Consider the following 17,435-nt stretch of genomic DNA (forward strand, 5'->3'; position numbering starts at 1 on the left):
ATCCTCACAGGATCGAAAGAAACCTCTTGAGGTCTTTTTCATAACCCTTCAAGGATTGGTCATGTGAACCCCATACCCAGTACCCTCTCCGACCATCTTGCTCTCTCCTCTCCTTCTCGTGCTTTTCCTTTCCGGCCGATCCTGTTAGATTTTGAAGCAAAACCTTGGAACGTCGACTACTGTAGTTGTCGGGGGTTTTGAAGGCAAAGCAACATCTCAAAGCATGGGCTTTTGTCACTTTCTTCATATGACTACAGGCTTTTATGTGTGAACAACTGGCTTGCCTCAATGATCGTGTACTCTGGCTGTACATGGGTCATCTAAAGTACATACATCTCATGTGGTGTATTTTTCAAGCCTTTGGGACTAAAACACAGGTTATTTAAAGTAAACGAGCTTTTATGCTTCACTCTAACTGTACATTAGGTTATCTAATTGATGCACTCTATATATATATATATATATATATATATATATATATATATATAAAGAGAGAGAGAGAGAGAGTTGCATCAAGATACAAAAGCCTTAATTTTATTGCATTTCAGATGTAGGAAACTAATTGTACAGCCCACCGTGTGTAACATACTTTAAGTTCTCCTCCTATGCTCATAAAATAAAAAGAATTATTTTTATCTCTTGGGAAAAAAATACCATGTATATAAGTAAGTTGCAGAGTTTTGTAGGTAAATGAGCCTCCTAGCTACATGGTAGAAGACATTTAGATATGTAAGAGAACAACACAGAGAGTTTGATGCATAAGCTAGGAGTTTTTGAATTATATGATTTTTTATGTGCAAGTAGTTTTGAAATAGCAGATCGTATCTAACGATTTGGATCGTCGATGTAGAATCCATATTGGCTAGTTTTGATCTGACCGAGTTTGAACCCAAATCTGATCGATCTTATCCAAGTTTACCTCATATATATATATATATATATATATATATATATATATATATATATATATATAAGCAAAAGAAATTATTTTTTACTGGTTTTCTTCAAAATATAAATTGCAAAATAAGTATGATGAATGATATGGAATAACCAAATTAGTCCAGCTCAAAATTGATGTAGTGACCAGAATATACTCACAATTCTTGACATAATCGAGTCAAATTTGGCCGACTTAAAAATCATATCAAGAAGATCAGAAGTAGCCAATGTCTAAAGTCTCACATTGCTTGATATGCCCAAAGAAATCTTATAGACCGACCAAAAAATAATTCAACTTTGCAACAAACTCAGGTGGACTTGACCCATTTTACCTCGAATGGTGGCCCTACCACTTTGTATGAAAACACACTCCTCCCACCCCACCAAGAGTTAAACCTATCATAATGACCATGGATAGTTACTCCACATATTTAGACAATTGCATTGTATCCTAAGACAATTACAACATAAATCTAGATGGATATGGTACATTCCTTAGCAGTCATTGCATGACCTCAATGTTGAATGCGCTAATTCATGGCCCACATATAGAGTTTTGTTATCAGATATTTTTGGATGATATGTAGTTATCTACTAACATTAGTTATGGCTAAGATAGTTTTTTTTATGAAAAAAATTATCGATCTTTTTTTTAGGTGATACGTGACTACCCACGAATGCTAGTTATGCTTAAGGTAGTTTTTTTGATGAAAAGAAACCATCGACGATCTGACCTAAAAGTTATCGATTCTATTATAAAGCCATTAAGAATTTTCTATGATAATTCTGCTGCAGTTTTGTTATCTAAAAATAACAAAAATGGAAGTCAAAGTAAATACACCGATATAAAATATTTGGTTATCAAAAAAAATATTAAAATACAACAAGTGACTATTCAGTATATAAGTACTGAGTTAACGATAGCTGATTTTATGACTAAAGCTTTACCGGCTAAGTTGTTTAAGGATTATATATGCCATATGGGACTTGTTGGCTCATTTTGAGCTATTGTTTTAATTCTCTGATTATTATATATATTTATAAATATATTTAATATTTTAATGATATAATGTTTATTATGCATATAATATAATTTGACATATACGAGATCATGATCCATTTGGATCAATAAAGTTGGACTATGAATAATTTATAAGAAGATCATTCATAAAGTATGATTAGATATTCAATTAGAAATGATCGTATAATATAATATATAGAAGGAAGTGCTCGCTTAGAGAGCATGACTATCATAATTCATGTATAGAGAATTTTTTTTGGATGGCAGTTGCATATCCAGCTGATTAATTGAATGATAATAAAGTATTATGGCCATACTATTATGTTAACTGTCATTTATAAAGATTATCTGACAACATCATATGGGTCAGGTGGAAGAATGTTAGATACATTAATTTATGGCCCACATAAAGAGTTTTATTATCAGATATTTTTAGGTAATGCATAACTATCCACTAATGCAAGTTATGTCTAAGATAGTTTCTTTGATGGAAAAAACCATCGATATTTTTTATGGATATGTAACTACCCACTAATGTTAGTTATGCCTAAGGTAGTTATTTTGATCGAAAGAAACTATCGATATTTCGGATATCTGATAAAGATCCCTAACCTAGTCTATTAAAAGCTATCCATCGGTGAATGGCTAATACAGAGGTATAGATTAGAAGACTCCTTCCACTTCAAGTTTCTTTGTGGATAAATTCTATTCAAATACTTAAACAATAATAATTGGAGGTACACACCGCTAATATTTTTATTGCATAAGATTATTTTAATTGAGATATTTTTCTCACACTCAGTCTATTATATATTGCACAATCCGAAGGAGATTTCGAATATTGCCTAAAATCCCTACGAGATATATGAGAACTAGAAGACTCTCTCCCGCTCTAATTCTACAGTCATATTCCTTCTCTTTTCCACATCAAAATTTTTCTCTTTAACTTGAACATCGAAAGGCACGGTCGAAACTAGCTCCAACAAGTTCTTTGACACATTGCTATTTTACATATCAACAAGACAATCCACATCAACAATTCGAAGATCGACATCAACTAAATTTATATAAACTAGCTTTGCCTCTCCCTTAAATGTTTGAATTTCAGGTGTTTCTTGAAATATTTCATACAGATAATGTTTTGGATTACTTTTTCTCTTCCTTTCCCTCGCATATGCCCGCACATGCGCAAAAAGAAAAACAACCAGCAGCCAGGGGAGGTGTTAGGATCATTTAGAAGACTGTCTTCTTGATAGAAAGGCGATTCATCATCATCCTAACTTTATCATAAGATTCTTTCCCCCAAAAGTGAAACTTCTCCATGCGAATTGTGAATTCATCCATTCAAAAAAAAAAAGGAATAAGATAAAAAGGAATTGTAAGTTCAAATTATCAATCCCTTTCCTGCCTTCCAACTCTAAGTATTTGTCAAAATTCAGCTCTTTGCTCAGAAAGGAGCACCCATAAGTAAGATTCATACACGTCTTTCACTTTCAGCTATTGGAGGTGCCGGGCCCATTGATATTCCTGAGCAAGCAATGGCCTGTACAACTAATTTTAAGCACACTAGTGCGTCCACAATCTTCTCTTTATCTTTACCAAAAAAGAACACACTCAAAGACAAGCAATCCCCTCTCTCTCTCTCTCTCTCTCTCGAGTCATGCAACTAAGTAGGTCCAAAATAACTATATAATGTATTATAGACCGAATCTTGCCGCACGAAAAAAAAAAAAAGAAGAAAGGAACAACTTAATTAGTTGCAATATAACAAAGCACTCCTTTGGGTGCCTCTACCAATTAAACAAAATGGCCTTTTCTTTAACAGTAAATGGAAAATCTTGGATTTGAGTGCTTTAGGATCTAGCTTTCTTTTCTTTTTCTTTTTTTTTTTTTTTAATAACCTTTGTCCCCCTTTGACACAATAGTATAATATATGCAATAATGTAGATTGAGAATGAAGCGCGCACAACATATTAAATTTTTAGAAAGAAGTGAGTTTAGAGTGTGGAGGAGAATTAAGCTTTTAAAACAAGAAAGTGAGATGAGATGCTTTGCTAGTTCAGCTATATTATTTTAAAGAACATCAAGCTTCCTGTGCTAACATGTAAATTCCTAGTCATAAACCAGTGTCGGCTGTTGAGCCATGCCAATGGTCCACACCAACAGTGTAAGATCGAGTACATGTGCACAGTTATTATTATAATTACGTAAGCTAGGTTATTGAAATGGAGTAACTTGATCATAGTAATCCTTATGGATGATTGATCCCTCAAGATAAAGGCATTTGCCTCAATTATGAACAATTAGTACATCCGTGCGGACCATGCGTATTGGTAGATTAGACCTTCAAATCGAACTTTTCAAGAAGATGATCAATCACCCCTCTTCTATCATAGTATCTCATAGATATTTTATTATGTTCCTTTTTTTCTCTAATTTCCAAGATTAATTTGTCTCCACTGTTTTGGTCAGTTTTGCGACTGCTTACTCACTGGACTACGTTTAATGTTATTTATCTCTTTTTTCTTTGAGAGAAAGAGAGAATAGGAGACTAATGAGCTTTAGCCACATTAATTAGTCACCCACAATTTTATTAAAGGGAAGAAAAACTTATGTTCATAGAGGAAGACTGTAGGCAACAATGTGCATCTGAAACGAAAAGATGGTTCAAAAAAGAGCCAACAGTACAATGCTTCAGTTTGTTCATCCGAAAGCACGAAAGAAAGTTAATTATCTTAACGATGTTATTATAAAGTAAAAAAATTACTAATGCGAAAAGGCCAGTCGATTGTTGTACTCTCGTAGATAAGGCAATGCCGGCGAAGCCTCGTTCCCTTCTTCCCTGCCAGCTATAGCCTGGCCTATCATCGAAGGTAAATGATCTTATTTTTGCAATTGGATGCACCACTCTTTATCGCTCGCCGGGAGAAGACATTATCTTAGGTCTAGCCTCTCACAACTGCCCAGTTTGTGGTCTACCATCTTCTGAATGTCTAAATTTACTATGTCACCAGTGGTGCATAGGAGATGCCAACTCTTCCTGTTCTACCTGTGAGATCTAGTACATGGATCAATTGGACGGTAATTGGGCAGTTCGGTAGAACACTATGTAAATATGTACTAGCCGGTACTGCTCAAAATGGGAAGAAAAAGCCTAGAAAGGACATGATAATGTAAAAATCTCAGATGAAGCAGAAGTGCAGTAAAAACAAACAAAACATGCTGGGTTGTATCATATGCAGTAAAATCGATTCAGATATTGTAGTGTCCCTTGCATGGCTTCTTGTCTCTATTTTATTCCAATGGTTCTCAAGTTGGACTTTTAAGGTGCTTCCCATATATACAAGAGAAAAGTGCCAAGCATAGACATTATAAAAATCAAAAGAAAAACCAAGGGGGAGTGGGCAGGCAAAAGCTCTATGGTCATTCAAACTAGGAAGGCTCCTGCCACCCTCTACTTGGGAGGTGTGCTTTCACTCTTTGGCAATAGTTTAAAAGAGCATACCAACTTTATCACAAACTGTGTCGGCACTTAGATTCTTTCTCCTTTCATGTCATTCACTGCCAACACAGAGAGAGCCATGGCACCTTCCAAAGATACTCCCTTGTCCTAGAAGCCAGGATGAGATCTCTTTTAAGAGTGTCTTCCATTGGTCTTAAAGGAATGGAGCAAAATGCTGGGTTTTGCTTTATTTTTTTCCACCCCTTTGAATCCTTTTCCCTCTCTTTTTGTCTTTTCCTTTGCCTTCGCATGTTCATCCCTTGCTTTCGTTCAATAAAATAGTAATATAAGATGAAGTGCACCACTTCGGTAAAGGAAAAGAAGCCTGGGTTTTGCCTTGGCTTTTGCAAGACCTAAGATGCCATCACTTACCTTGCTTGAAAGACCAGCTTTTCTCTCAAACAACAAGGCTTGTTGGGATAATGTGATTGGTGTCTTCATAAGGCAATTTATGGGCGAATAGTGGCCTGACATGCCCACTAGTTATCGCATTCCAATCATTCTTGGAATCAAAAGCAAAATGAACCATGATTTGTTCTTCATGAAAAGTGATGACAAGCCTAGATACGATGTTGCATGCATGACTTCAGAAATCCCTGTTGAGAGGTGTGGAAATGAGTCTTCAATCATTTTTTTCAAAAGCTTGAGCATGAAATAATTGCTAACACGTAATCAATCTCTCTCACTGATTGCAACGTGCAGTGTACAATGCATCTACACCACCATTGATGGTACTCAGAGAAACATGCTGCCCTCATACTTTTCCATTGGTATAAATGCATTTTAGGCCGTGGGAGACATATATATATTAACTCTGCGACGGTATGAAGATAATCTTCCACTTTGGCACTGAATGCAACATTGCCAGAACTTTGAGATTATATAATACTGATCGATGCATGATTCATATCATACGTACGTAACGCAGTCCCTAGCAAGTTCACGTACATGAACCAACTGTTCAAGCACTCATCGTGAAGTCCACTTGTCCAATGATCGCATCGAGTCGAAACTTTGTGTCTTTTGATGAAGCTAACACACATTATGACAAGATGATGGGGGTTAAGGATATGCGACACTTGAGATCGATAGTAGTAACAGGTTTGATTGATCAAATATCGAGGAGATACGATACTGATGATAAACTTCCACAAGTCATAGGCCCACTAGTTAGAAAGGAAGGGAAGTGAGGGTCCACTGGAAATATACCAAGGGGGTAGGTCCTGTTGTGGAAGCAGAGAACTTACTGAGGGCATCAGTGCTTGGATAAAGAACTGTGTACTTCTCTGACTTTTAAGCAACGTTGCAAGTAAAAGAGTCATTTAGGAGTAATGGACCTACCTAATTATACTCATTACTGTTACTTTTTACACACAAATGCACCTTATCAGTTGCATGTCATCAATTGGACCATTTCTTAAACCACTAAGCAATCCATCCCAATGGCATTTAATCATCTACAATTGGTGACCCCCCGTGACCACACCACTTGCTTCTTAGCCTGTCACAAAGGACCAAAACGGTGGCCCCTCAGGAGGGCATCCTTCTTACCCTCATGAACTCCTAACCAGATGTTTCAAATGACCACTAACCCTTCAAGGAAGGAGAGTCATCAGATGCCATTGATGCCTTTCAGAATGGATTGCCCCTTGGCCGGGTGCAGTAAATGAGCTCAAAGCCTGAAGGAGTAAAAGAAGAGTGTAGTGGAAGAAGAGCTAGAAAGCAAAGAAGGCCACTTTGGGAAGTGGGCTAGGGAAAAAGGACCAAAAGAGAGAGGTTCCAATTCAAGTCCATATGATACAAGAGCTCTCTTTCCCATGTGAAGGGCGGGCCATGGAGATATCTTTATTTTTCTTTTGAAGTGGAGAGTATCCAACCCCTCAACATTCTCTTTCCTTCTCTCACCTCCCGTCCCCCTCCTTGCTTTAGTTATCTTTTCTTTAAGACCATATCCTTAGGCAAGGGTGGGAATGGGGAGAATAAAGCAGACAAAAGCTTCAATGATTCCATTCCACACAACACATCCACACTTGTATATATTATAGTCATTATTGTTGTTTATAATCATCTTACTCTTATTATAAAAATGGCAGTTGATCTTAGTTAGAAGGACATAATGATTCAACTATAATCCCTCTTTGCTTTGTCATAGAGATGTACATGCATTGGGATATGATTGCAGATATGTTTGCATCCATTTCACATGCTTTTCATTAATGTTAGAATGACCGAATCACCAAGTGGTGAGGTGAAACACTGCTTCATTGAGTCACCTAAGGACATTTCAATCTTGGCTTTTAATTGCAACGTACTAGGCTCTGCTATGTGGCCCACAGAGGGAGGATCATGCTGTGGTAAGTTATAGTTCTACTATTGTATCTTTCTGAACATTTTTATTGGGTATGCACATAGAATTTTGGCAAGAGAAAAGGCCAAAAAAGAAAATAAAAGAAAGACCATGCTCTAAATTTAAAACATTCACTACAAGACTTTTGGGTGTGTCTGGTTCAATTGGGGTCTCACCTGAACACAACTAAATATTACAATCCAAACCGGCTTTAAAAATAATTTAGGTGATAACCAATCAAATGACACCCAATCTAGCTTTGCTAGGAATCAACCATGGCTAGAAGGACATCTAATTTTAGGATTTGCATGCAATTCGCTGATCCATAATCACATTTGGGCCAAGTATATGTTATATCTCCTATCTTCTAACTAGTTTCACTTAACCAACTTGTATAATTTATTAAAATCCCACAAGTTGATTTTGTCATGCGTAGCCTTGATGGAGGACTATAACAGGAATTTCCTTCAAAAACCCTAACCATTGCCTCTATATAACTACTGCATTTATACTTGAGAACATAAATGAAAACATTAAGGGGGTGTTTGGTTGGGGAAAGTGGGGGTCTGGAATTGGAATCGGAATGGTGATTCTCATTCCAACCGTTTAGTTGGAAGGAGTCCCATTCTGATTCTGATTCCGAGATGGAATGGAAATGGTTTAATTTATATAAAACTCAATCCCTATTCTTCTCTATGGATTCAAATTTTCATTTCAATTTCCGATTTCGATTCGGATTCCGATCACGAACCAAACATTTTGGGAGATTTGACCATTCCGATTCCAATTTCAAGCCATTCGGATTTCTATTCCTATTCTGATTCCGGTTGCGAACCAAACACCTCCTAATAGTGATGATGTAGGGTAAATGAGCCTGATGATATGGCACAATCAGATTGATCTAGCTCACAGTTGACATGGCAACTAAAATATTTCTAAATGCTCTAAGATACTTAGGGGGTATTTGGTTGGAGAGAGTGGGGGTCTGGAATCGAATGGAATGGGTGACTTCCATTCCAACCGTTTGGTTGGGAGGAGTCCCATTCCGATTCCGATTCCAGAGTGGAATGAGAATGGCTCAATCTATAAAGAACTCAATCCCTACTCTCCTTTATGGATTCAAATTTTCATTCCAAGTTCGGATTCCGATTCCGATTACGAACCAAACACTTTGAGAATTTGGCTGTTTCGATTCCAATTTCAAACCATTCCGATTCTCATTTTATTCAAATTTTGATTACGAACCAAACACCCCTTCATATTGAGACCACCTTTGCGACTTGGAGGCCATGGTGGGTTGATCGGAGGCAACCAACCCCGAGGCCATACGTTATCTGATGTAAAACCTCCAAGCTTGAATTGATAGATGCGCACCCATCCTAAACCAATCTAAGCCCCTCTCACCTCAGGAGCACCCTACTTTTTATAGAAGCATACTCCCTCGATAATGCCTGAGAGTGTAGATCACCATAATAACCTCCATAGTTATGCTGAATCTTTAAGCAATTATAAAAAAAATATCAGATGGTTACAGCATGACCCTAGTCTGTTAAGATATAATTCATAGAAGATTTGGGATCCTAATTATAAATAACCTATGAGTCCCTACAAGAAAGTGTGTCCCTGGCAAATCCTTAATACCAGAATTATTATGGCCGTTTCTACTTATTCTCTATATCTTGTTCTTCTTCTTTTCCCATCAAAAAATTTCTCCAATTTAAGGATCGAAAGGCCTAGTCAAAATCAATCCGACAAGTCGTCTAACCTCTTTATTTTTCTTGCAGATTCATGCAAGCAGCCCATGTCAGCAGTCTGAGGATCGGCAGCAGGAAGTTAGTAGACCAGACAGCTTAAAGTTAAACCCATGCTAACATAGAGCCATAGCTTGGGACTAGGTCCAAAATTTAAGCATGATTTGCCAAGAGAATCATATCTATCTAATTACAAAAGTAGCATTCTGAAACCATGTTCGTCTGGTCTTATTTTCCCCAGAGTGAACCGCGTTCAGGCAGTCAAGGGCAGGCTTCTGAACACTCACTTTACTTTTTATATTTTTCCTAACATCCCCACACTTTCTTTTGTTGGGGATAGAACAACCTATGAAACTTAAATGCAACTCTGTAGCCCAACGGCAGTCTTCTTTTCCCTGCTAATAAAATTTAAAACCACCTCTCCCTCTCACTCTCTTTCCCTCTCTCACCTCCTTTATTGCCTAGTTTAAAGAAACCCAAGCAGATCTAATAAAACCAGTGACCAGAACCACCTCCATTCTCTCCCCCACTGAAGCCGGAGAGCAGAGGAAAACAAGAAAGAAAGAAAGAAAGTGACAGCGAGCACTGTTCTTCCTGAAGGCAAAAGAGAGGTAGGTACTAAGTTCCACCATTCCTTGTAATGTGAAGACACTGCCCCAAAGATGCCTCTCTTCCCACTTGAAGCTTCTCAGATTCCTTTGGCTTTTCCTTAGCCTTATATTCTCCTCTGTTCAACCTCTAAACCTCCATTTCTCAGCTCAGTCCCCTGCATCCAAATCCCAAAAACCCATGTCACACTGAAAAAAGTTCACCAAAACCACAACAAAAAATGGTCCCTCTTCTTCTCCTCTTACTGTTCTCCCTTCTATGTTCTTGTACTAGCACTATCCACCATGATGCCTCAGTCCTGGCTTCTGTTAGAAAAAGCTTCCATTCCACCAGCCCAGAATTGAACACTTGGAACACTTCCAATCTTGCCTCAGCCTGCACATGGTTCGGAGTGCGGTGCGAGCGAGGCCGAGTCGTGGCCATCGATCTCTCCAACCTGAACATATCGGGCTCCATTTCGCTCGAAATCTCCGGCCTGGAATCCCTTGTCAACCTCTCCCTTGCTGACAATGAGCTTGAGGGGGAGATCGAAGTGTCAAATTTGCCAAGCCTTCGCTACCTTAACATTTCTATCAACCAGTTCAGCGGTTGGCTGGACTGGGACTACTGGAGCCTACCAAACTTGGAGGTGTTTGATGCCTATGACAACAACTTCACAGCACCATTACCTCCCGGAGTTGCAAATTTGAAGAGAATCAAGTATCTAGACCTCGGCGGTAACTTCTTCTATGGAAGTATCCCTCCAAGCTATGGGAGCTTGCTCGAATTGGAGTACCTTTCTCTCAATGGCAATGACCTCAGAGGGAGAATTCCAGGTGAGTTAGGCAACCTCACAAGCTTGAAGCAGCTCTACTTGGGCTTCTACAATGTATTCGAAGGCGGCATACCGACCGAGCTTGGGAAGCTGATCAACTTAGTCCACCTCGAGCTCTCGAGCTGCAGCCTCGACGGCGAAATCCCACATCAACTTGGCAATTTGATCTCCCTTGACACGCTCTTCATCCACACCAATTTGTTATCCGGGCCGATCCCGGCGTCGCTCGGGAACCTCACAGGGCTGGCCCAGCTCGACCTCTCCAACAACGCCCTCACCGGAGAGATACCCCACGAGCTCGCCTCGCTCAGTGGACTGAGCCTTCTGAACCTGTTCATGAACAGACTGCATGGCTCGATTCCAGAGTTCGTCGCAGAGCTGCCGAATTTGGACACTCTCCAACTCTTCATGAACAACTTCACCGGCACCATTCCGGAGAGGCTCGGCTCCAATGGCCGGATTCGGGTACTCGACCTTTCGTCGAACAAGCTCACCGGTACCATTCCTGATAAACTCTGCCCCTCGAACCAGCTCAAAGTCCTCATTCTGCTGAAAAATTTCTTGTTTGGTACGATCCCAGAGAGCTTAGGCAAGTGTTCGAGCCTGACCAGAGTGAGACTAGCCCAGAATTATCTCAATGGCACCATTCCCTCAGGCTTCCTTTACTTGCCCCAGCTCAACCTACTAGAGCTCCAAAACAACTACCTCTCTGGTCCAATCTCAGAGAATTCCAACTCCACCCATGGCCCAACGCAATTGGCTCAGCTCAATCTGTCAAACAACTTGCTCTCAGGACCCATCCCACACTCCATTTCAAACCTCTCTTCCCTCCAAGCTCTGCAACTAAATGACAATCGATTTAGTGGCCTGATTCCTAGTTCCATCGGTGAACTCCGGCAGCTTGTGAAGCTCGATCTCAGCCAGAATGCTCTCTCCGGCCAAATTCCACCGGAGATCGGTAGTTGCACTCAATTAACCTATCTTGACCTTAGCCAAAACAACCTCTCCGGTCCAATTCCACCAAAGATCACCGGAATTGGGATATTGAACTACCTGAACTTATCAAGGAACCACCTCAATGGCACAATACCGAGGTCAATCGGTGTGATGAGAAGCCTCACGGTGGTCGATTTCTCCTTCAACGACTTGTTTGGTAGGCTACCGGACGCCGGTCAGCTGGCCTACTTCAATGCTTCTTCCTTTGCAGGCAACCCCCGGCTATGTGGGCCGGTCCTCAACAACCCATGCAATTACACGACCGGCCCGGTCCAGTCCCGGCGCATCCCGGGGGATTTCAAGCTCGTGTTTGCACTGGGCCTTCTCCTATGCTCCTTGGTCTTCGCGGCGGCCGCAATCGTGCGGGCACGGTCGAACCGCCGCGCGTCCGACGGCGACACGTGGAGGCTGACGGCGTTCGGTCGGGCGGACTTCGGGGTGTCGGACGTTTTGGAGTGCATGAAGGATGCAAATGTAATCGGGCGTGGCGGGGCCGGTGTGGTGTACCTCGGGCACACCAGAACCGGCGAACAGATCGCCGTTAAGAGGTTGATGGGGTTCGGATCCAGCGGCCATGATCACGGGTTCAGGGCTGAGATCAGGACGCTGGGGAGCATCAGACATCGGAACATCGTACGGCTTATAGCCTTCTGTTCCAATAGAGACACCAATGTTTTGGTGTACGAGCACATGAGCAACGGGAGCTTGGGGGAGGTGTTGCACGGGAAGGGAGGGGGGTTCTTGGGGTGGGACCGCAGGTACAGGATAGCAGTGGAGGCTGCCAGGGGTCTATGTTATCTGCACCATGATTGTAGCCCTATGATAGTACACCGGGACGTGAAAAGCAATAACATCTTGCTAGGTGCGAATTTCGAAGCACACGTTGCGGATTTTGGGCTGGCCAAGTTCTTGCAGGATGGGGGTGCGTCCGAGTGCATGTCCGCCGTTGCTGGATCCTACGGCTATATTGCTCCCGGTACGTTGTTCTCTGATCTCCCCTTAATTTCATTTTTTTATACCGCGGTCCCGTTATAGAGAACCATCCGATTTTTGTCTTTTTGTTTTTTTGGTAGAAGAGAACCATCCGATTTGATACACAATATCTTGTTTAGACGTCCCTCAGAGGCCTATATTTGTACATGCCCTTCTAGATGACATTACACCCTATGATTATCTTTATTTGATCTTCTAGAATAATTAATGGACAAAAGGTATTCTTTGGATCAAAATTTTGATATAAAGTATCTCGGCTGAAATTTTTACGCATAATAGTTAAAGCAGAAATGGACAGCCATTGGTGATGAAAATTTCTTATAAATAGTTAAGAGTAATATCGAGGGGAAGTTTTCTAGTGATATAAAATTTTTCTTTCTACATGTATACTAAAGAATTCGATCTAATTTGAACAATTAATGCAATCCACCTCGATGACAAGTTGGCTTGCCATCATTGTATTGTTTGAAAAGAACTTTTTTGGTGGCTAATTAGGATCCAACACAGCTTAAAGAGCTGCCAGCATCTAACTTTTCTAGCTATGGATGCCACTCAAATCACTTTAACATGCAAGTTGATAGCCTTAAGATAAGGTTTGACTGCATGAAATTAAATCCTACATCATATGCACCACGACTGTGACTGCATCAATTATCTCATCTTTTTTTTATGGGCTCCATTCATCATATTCTCATCTTCATAATTAGCTCACAAAAAAAGATGAGATGACTGGCATGATGTACAATCATATTTTCACAGTGATGCATATTATGTAAAGTGTAATTTTTAGTTGATCAGATGGGATGACAATTACATCCTAATGTTATTTGGGTGGCAATAGTATCATAGCTTCCATCTAGTTCAAAATTCTCTGTCGAGCTTGGGATCGGACCACCAACAAAGGGGTGTTATCCATGTATGAAAATTTTATTTTATTTTTTAATAAAACGTGTGAAAATTTTATTAGGCTTGCATACGATGCAAATTTTTGGAAAAAAAAAAAAAAAAAGACTTTCATGGCTTCACGTGAGAACATTGGAGTGGGTCCCACCGCCCATCAATTTCGGTTCCGGGAGCCGTACCGTTCGAGATGGAAGTCCGAGTCAGCGGGGCCGACACGGAAGCAGCTCTGACAACCTTCATATAAAGCCGAAACGCTATCGCCTTTGGTGAAAGTGACCCCGGGCTTAATCTCAAGCTAATAAGCCCTTGTTTTTAGCTAATAATACCAATTCTTTGGCATATTTACAAGCATGTGTTGACCACTAAGGCCAATATGATATTTTTTGATCTATGTGAAGGGTTGTCAGGAGATTCGGCGAAAGTAGTCAACTATTAGGAGAGGAAAGATTCCCTCAAACTTGACATTGTTTTTTTGATTTGAAGGGGAATATTCCTACCTTGGGATTGCAATGAATGTTGCCATCCACTTGTTCATGTTAGGCCTAGTTAAGCCAGTTCCACTACTAAATCCCATGGCATTTCTTGGAATCACAAAATTATAAGGTTGCATGAAGATTGTGTTTGTTCTAGGTTGCGACATAGATGGTGCCTCTTTGTGTCTATTGGAAGGTAGTTTTGATTTAATATGAGACTTCATCATTCAGCAAGAAGATTGTGTTAGGTCACTAGCGATAATTTGTAAAAATAGATTTTTACTGATTGTTTGAAAATTTATGTAGGCCTTGAAATCTTGCATGAGATTCCACATTTGGTTCAATAATTGTTATGCTCTAAAAAAATTATAGATTTTTTCAAAACTATATTTTATATTTTCTTTTTTTTGTCCCTGCAGAATATGCTTATACTCTTAAGGTAGATGAGAAAAGTGATGTGTACAGCTTTGGAGTGGTTCTTTTGGAGCTTATCACTGGACGACGTCCAGTTGGAGAATTTGGCAATGGGGTGGACATAGTACAGTGGGCCAAGAGGATCACTAATTGTAACAGAGATAATGTTGCTACAATCATAGACTCAAGGCTAAGCACAGTGCCTATAAACGAGGTGATGCATGTCTTCTTTGTTGCAATGCTATGTGTCCAAGAAAATAGTGTTGAAAGACCAACAATGAGGGAAGTGGTCCAGATGTTATCTGAATTTTCTTATCATGTCGTAGAAGATCAATCTCCTTCCTCCTCGGCTCCTCCTAGAAAAGAAGACAGCCCCAACAAGGAGACCAATTGTTACAAGCTCTTTCCAGATCTCTTAACCTGATGACTATGGGTTGTCACACTGTGGATATTACTTACACCAATGATGCTGAATTTGGAGTTTATAATATAGCCTTGTAGTTCACCCCCAAGTTATTTCCTCTTTGTATGTCTAAGGTTTGAATGGAAGTTGTTGGGTAGGAAGAATGGTAAGAGTAACATAGATTCTTTTCTTTTTGAGAAGTGTATAGGGTCATGTTCTTTAATCTAGTGTTGCATGGCTAATGTTGTCATGCGGCTCTATGTGGTCCATGTATTATAGTTCTCCATCATGGCATTTTGCTTTTGCAATCCTTGTAATCTTTATCCACCATCTGCTGTCCTATCCCTTCAATCCCTCGTGATATCCTTTGATAGCTCTTGTTGGGAAACTAATAAGTGTTGGTGTAACTTTTTTACATGTGACTTGTCCTGTCATCATTTGGATAAAGTGCTAATTATGCTTTCTGATGTTATCCTATGGCTTTATGGTAGCACGATTCAATTGTTTATATATATTTTCTTTGTTTGAAGGTCATCGCCCAGATGAAGTTAACTAATGATTAGAATCTATCATCTTTTCCTAAGTGAAAGTGGACAAGGCAGAGACAGCACAAGTTATATGTAAAATGGTTCAAATAACAATATAAAACTTGATGTGCAAATAGTGCAAGAGTCATTATACTTCAAAAGGAGATGGGAATTTGGATTTCAGATGTGGGGACCTTTAAAAATTAGGCATGATACCTTGCAGGTAGGCTCTTGTTCATATGTTTACAGGTCTCTCTCTCTCTCTCATGCTTGCAAGCACATGCATATGTACATGCTCATAGTTTTAACATCATTTAGTATACCTAAGAGGAGCAAGACTGTTCATTTATGTCCATGCAGATTGTTGCATGATAGATCTTTTAAAATTGGTTGTAGCACCATTGCATCTCTTCTTGCTAACTCCTCCATTTATGCCTTCATTGTATTATTAATTTTTAAATCATGTAATCTATATATATGTACATGTGCCACATTATATATCTTAATGGTTATGAATATCATCTATTTAATTTAGATAGGAACTATCTAACTTGGGTAAAATTTTGTAAAAAAATGATGTGGCTTAGTCGTATATATTAAAAAGCTCAAGGGACATTATTAATGTGGAAATTATATTAAATATTTGCAGTAATTAAAGGTCTACTCAATCTGAAAATTATATAAATTGATTTCAGACCATTCAGGAAAAAAAAAAAAAGGCTGTGGTTGTACTGCAAAATTGTTTTTAAGTTACATTAGATTGCATACTGTCTTATTAGGATGATTCTAACTTATAATCCATGTTATAGTTGCTGACTTTCTCATTGAAAAACTACTAGCAGTTCTTATATTTTTTCCTTAATGCAAAACTGTACATGGAGCTTCTATTTCTTGCATTAAAATAAATTTGATATCAATTTTTGATTTAAGAGATCATCAAACTTGACGTAGACTACTTTAGTCATTATAAATAGGATCTAGAAATATGATTTGCCACATCGAAAAGTATAATTATATGCTAAACTTTCAGAGACTATAACTAGCCGTACGATGTCCATTTGACATGATTTTTTTTTTTTTTATTTAAAATTGGGTGACTTATGATCTTCACAACATGAGAGCTCTCCTTAAAAGATATGACGCACCAAGCACTAAGGCTCAAATTTCATTATTAAACCTCCAAAATATACTGCAAAAATCAAAAAAAAAATTTAAGAAGGATTTTAATCAACATATCTTTCAATTCGGAAGAATTAAGTAAAGAAATTAAAGAAAAAATTAATATATAAGTCAAACTCTACTTCTTGTAGAATTTCAGCTTTTGCATGTTTATGTTTGTTAGTCACATTATTTTGGAAAAGCTGAATCATATTAAAATTAGAAGAAAATTCGACTCGAATCGTGCAAAATAGACTTCAGTAGTATAAGTATAGACTATGTATCTCCACTTATTATTGATTAATAAATGAAGAGAGACTAGATCCTACTTTCACTTAAGTTTCTACTTCTTTTTTAAATCTTTTTGAGCGATTTGAGTCCTTTGAGCCTTAGCAAAGTTGAAGACCATTTTATCAATGACCAAGTTGAGAAGATGAACATCTATTATCCCGTCATTGGCATGTTGCCTCCCTTCAAGTAGTTTCTAAAAGGTTCTTTAGCTCTCTTTTCTTTTTTTTTTTTTTTCTTTTTTTATTTTATATAAGAATGACCTTTCTATCATCTTGTCTTCCCCCTATCTCTTTT

General features: G+C 38.9%; 1 protein-coding gene across 1 annotated transcript; it reads left to right on the plus strand.

Moving 5' to 3' along the window:
- Positions 1-9,951: 9,951 nt before the first annotated feature.
- Positions 9,952-15,625, plus strand: LOC105051706 (uncharacterized). The gene is made up of 2 exons (XM_010932272.4): positions 9,952-12,955; positions 14,768-15,625. The coding sequence occupies exons 1-2, from the start codon at positions 10,390-10,392 to the stop codon at positions 15,184-15,186; spliced, it is 2,985 nt and encodes a 994-aa protein (XP_010930574.1). The 5' UTR covers positions 9,952-10,389; the 3' UTR covers positions 15,187-15,625.
- Positions 15,626-17,435: the final 1,810 nt, after the last annotated feature.

This window comes from Elaeis guineensis, chromosome 9, assembly GCF_000442705.2.
Source record: "Elaeis guineensis isolate ETL-2024a chromosome 9, EG11, whole genome shotgun sequence".
In the NCBI taxonomy this organism is placed as follows: Eukaryota; Viridiplantae; Streptophyta; class Magnoliopsida; order Arecales; family Arecaceae; genus Elaeis; species Elaeis guineensis.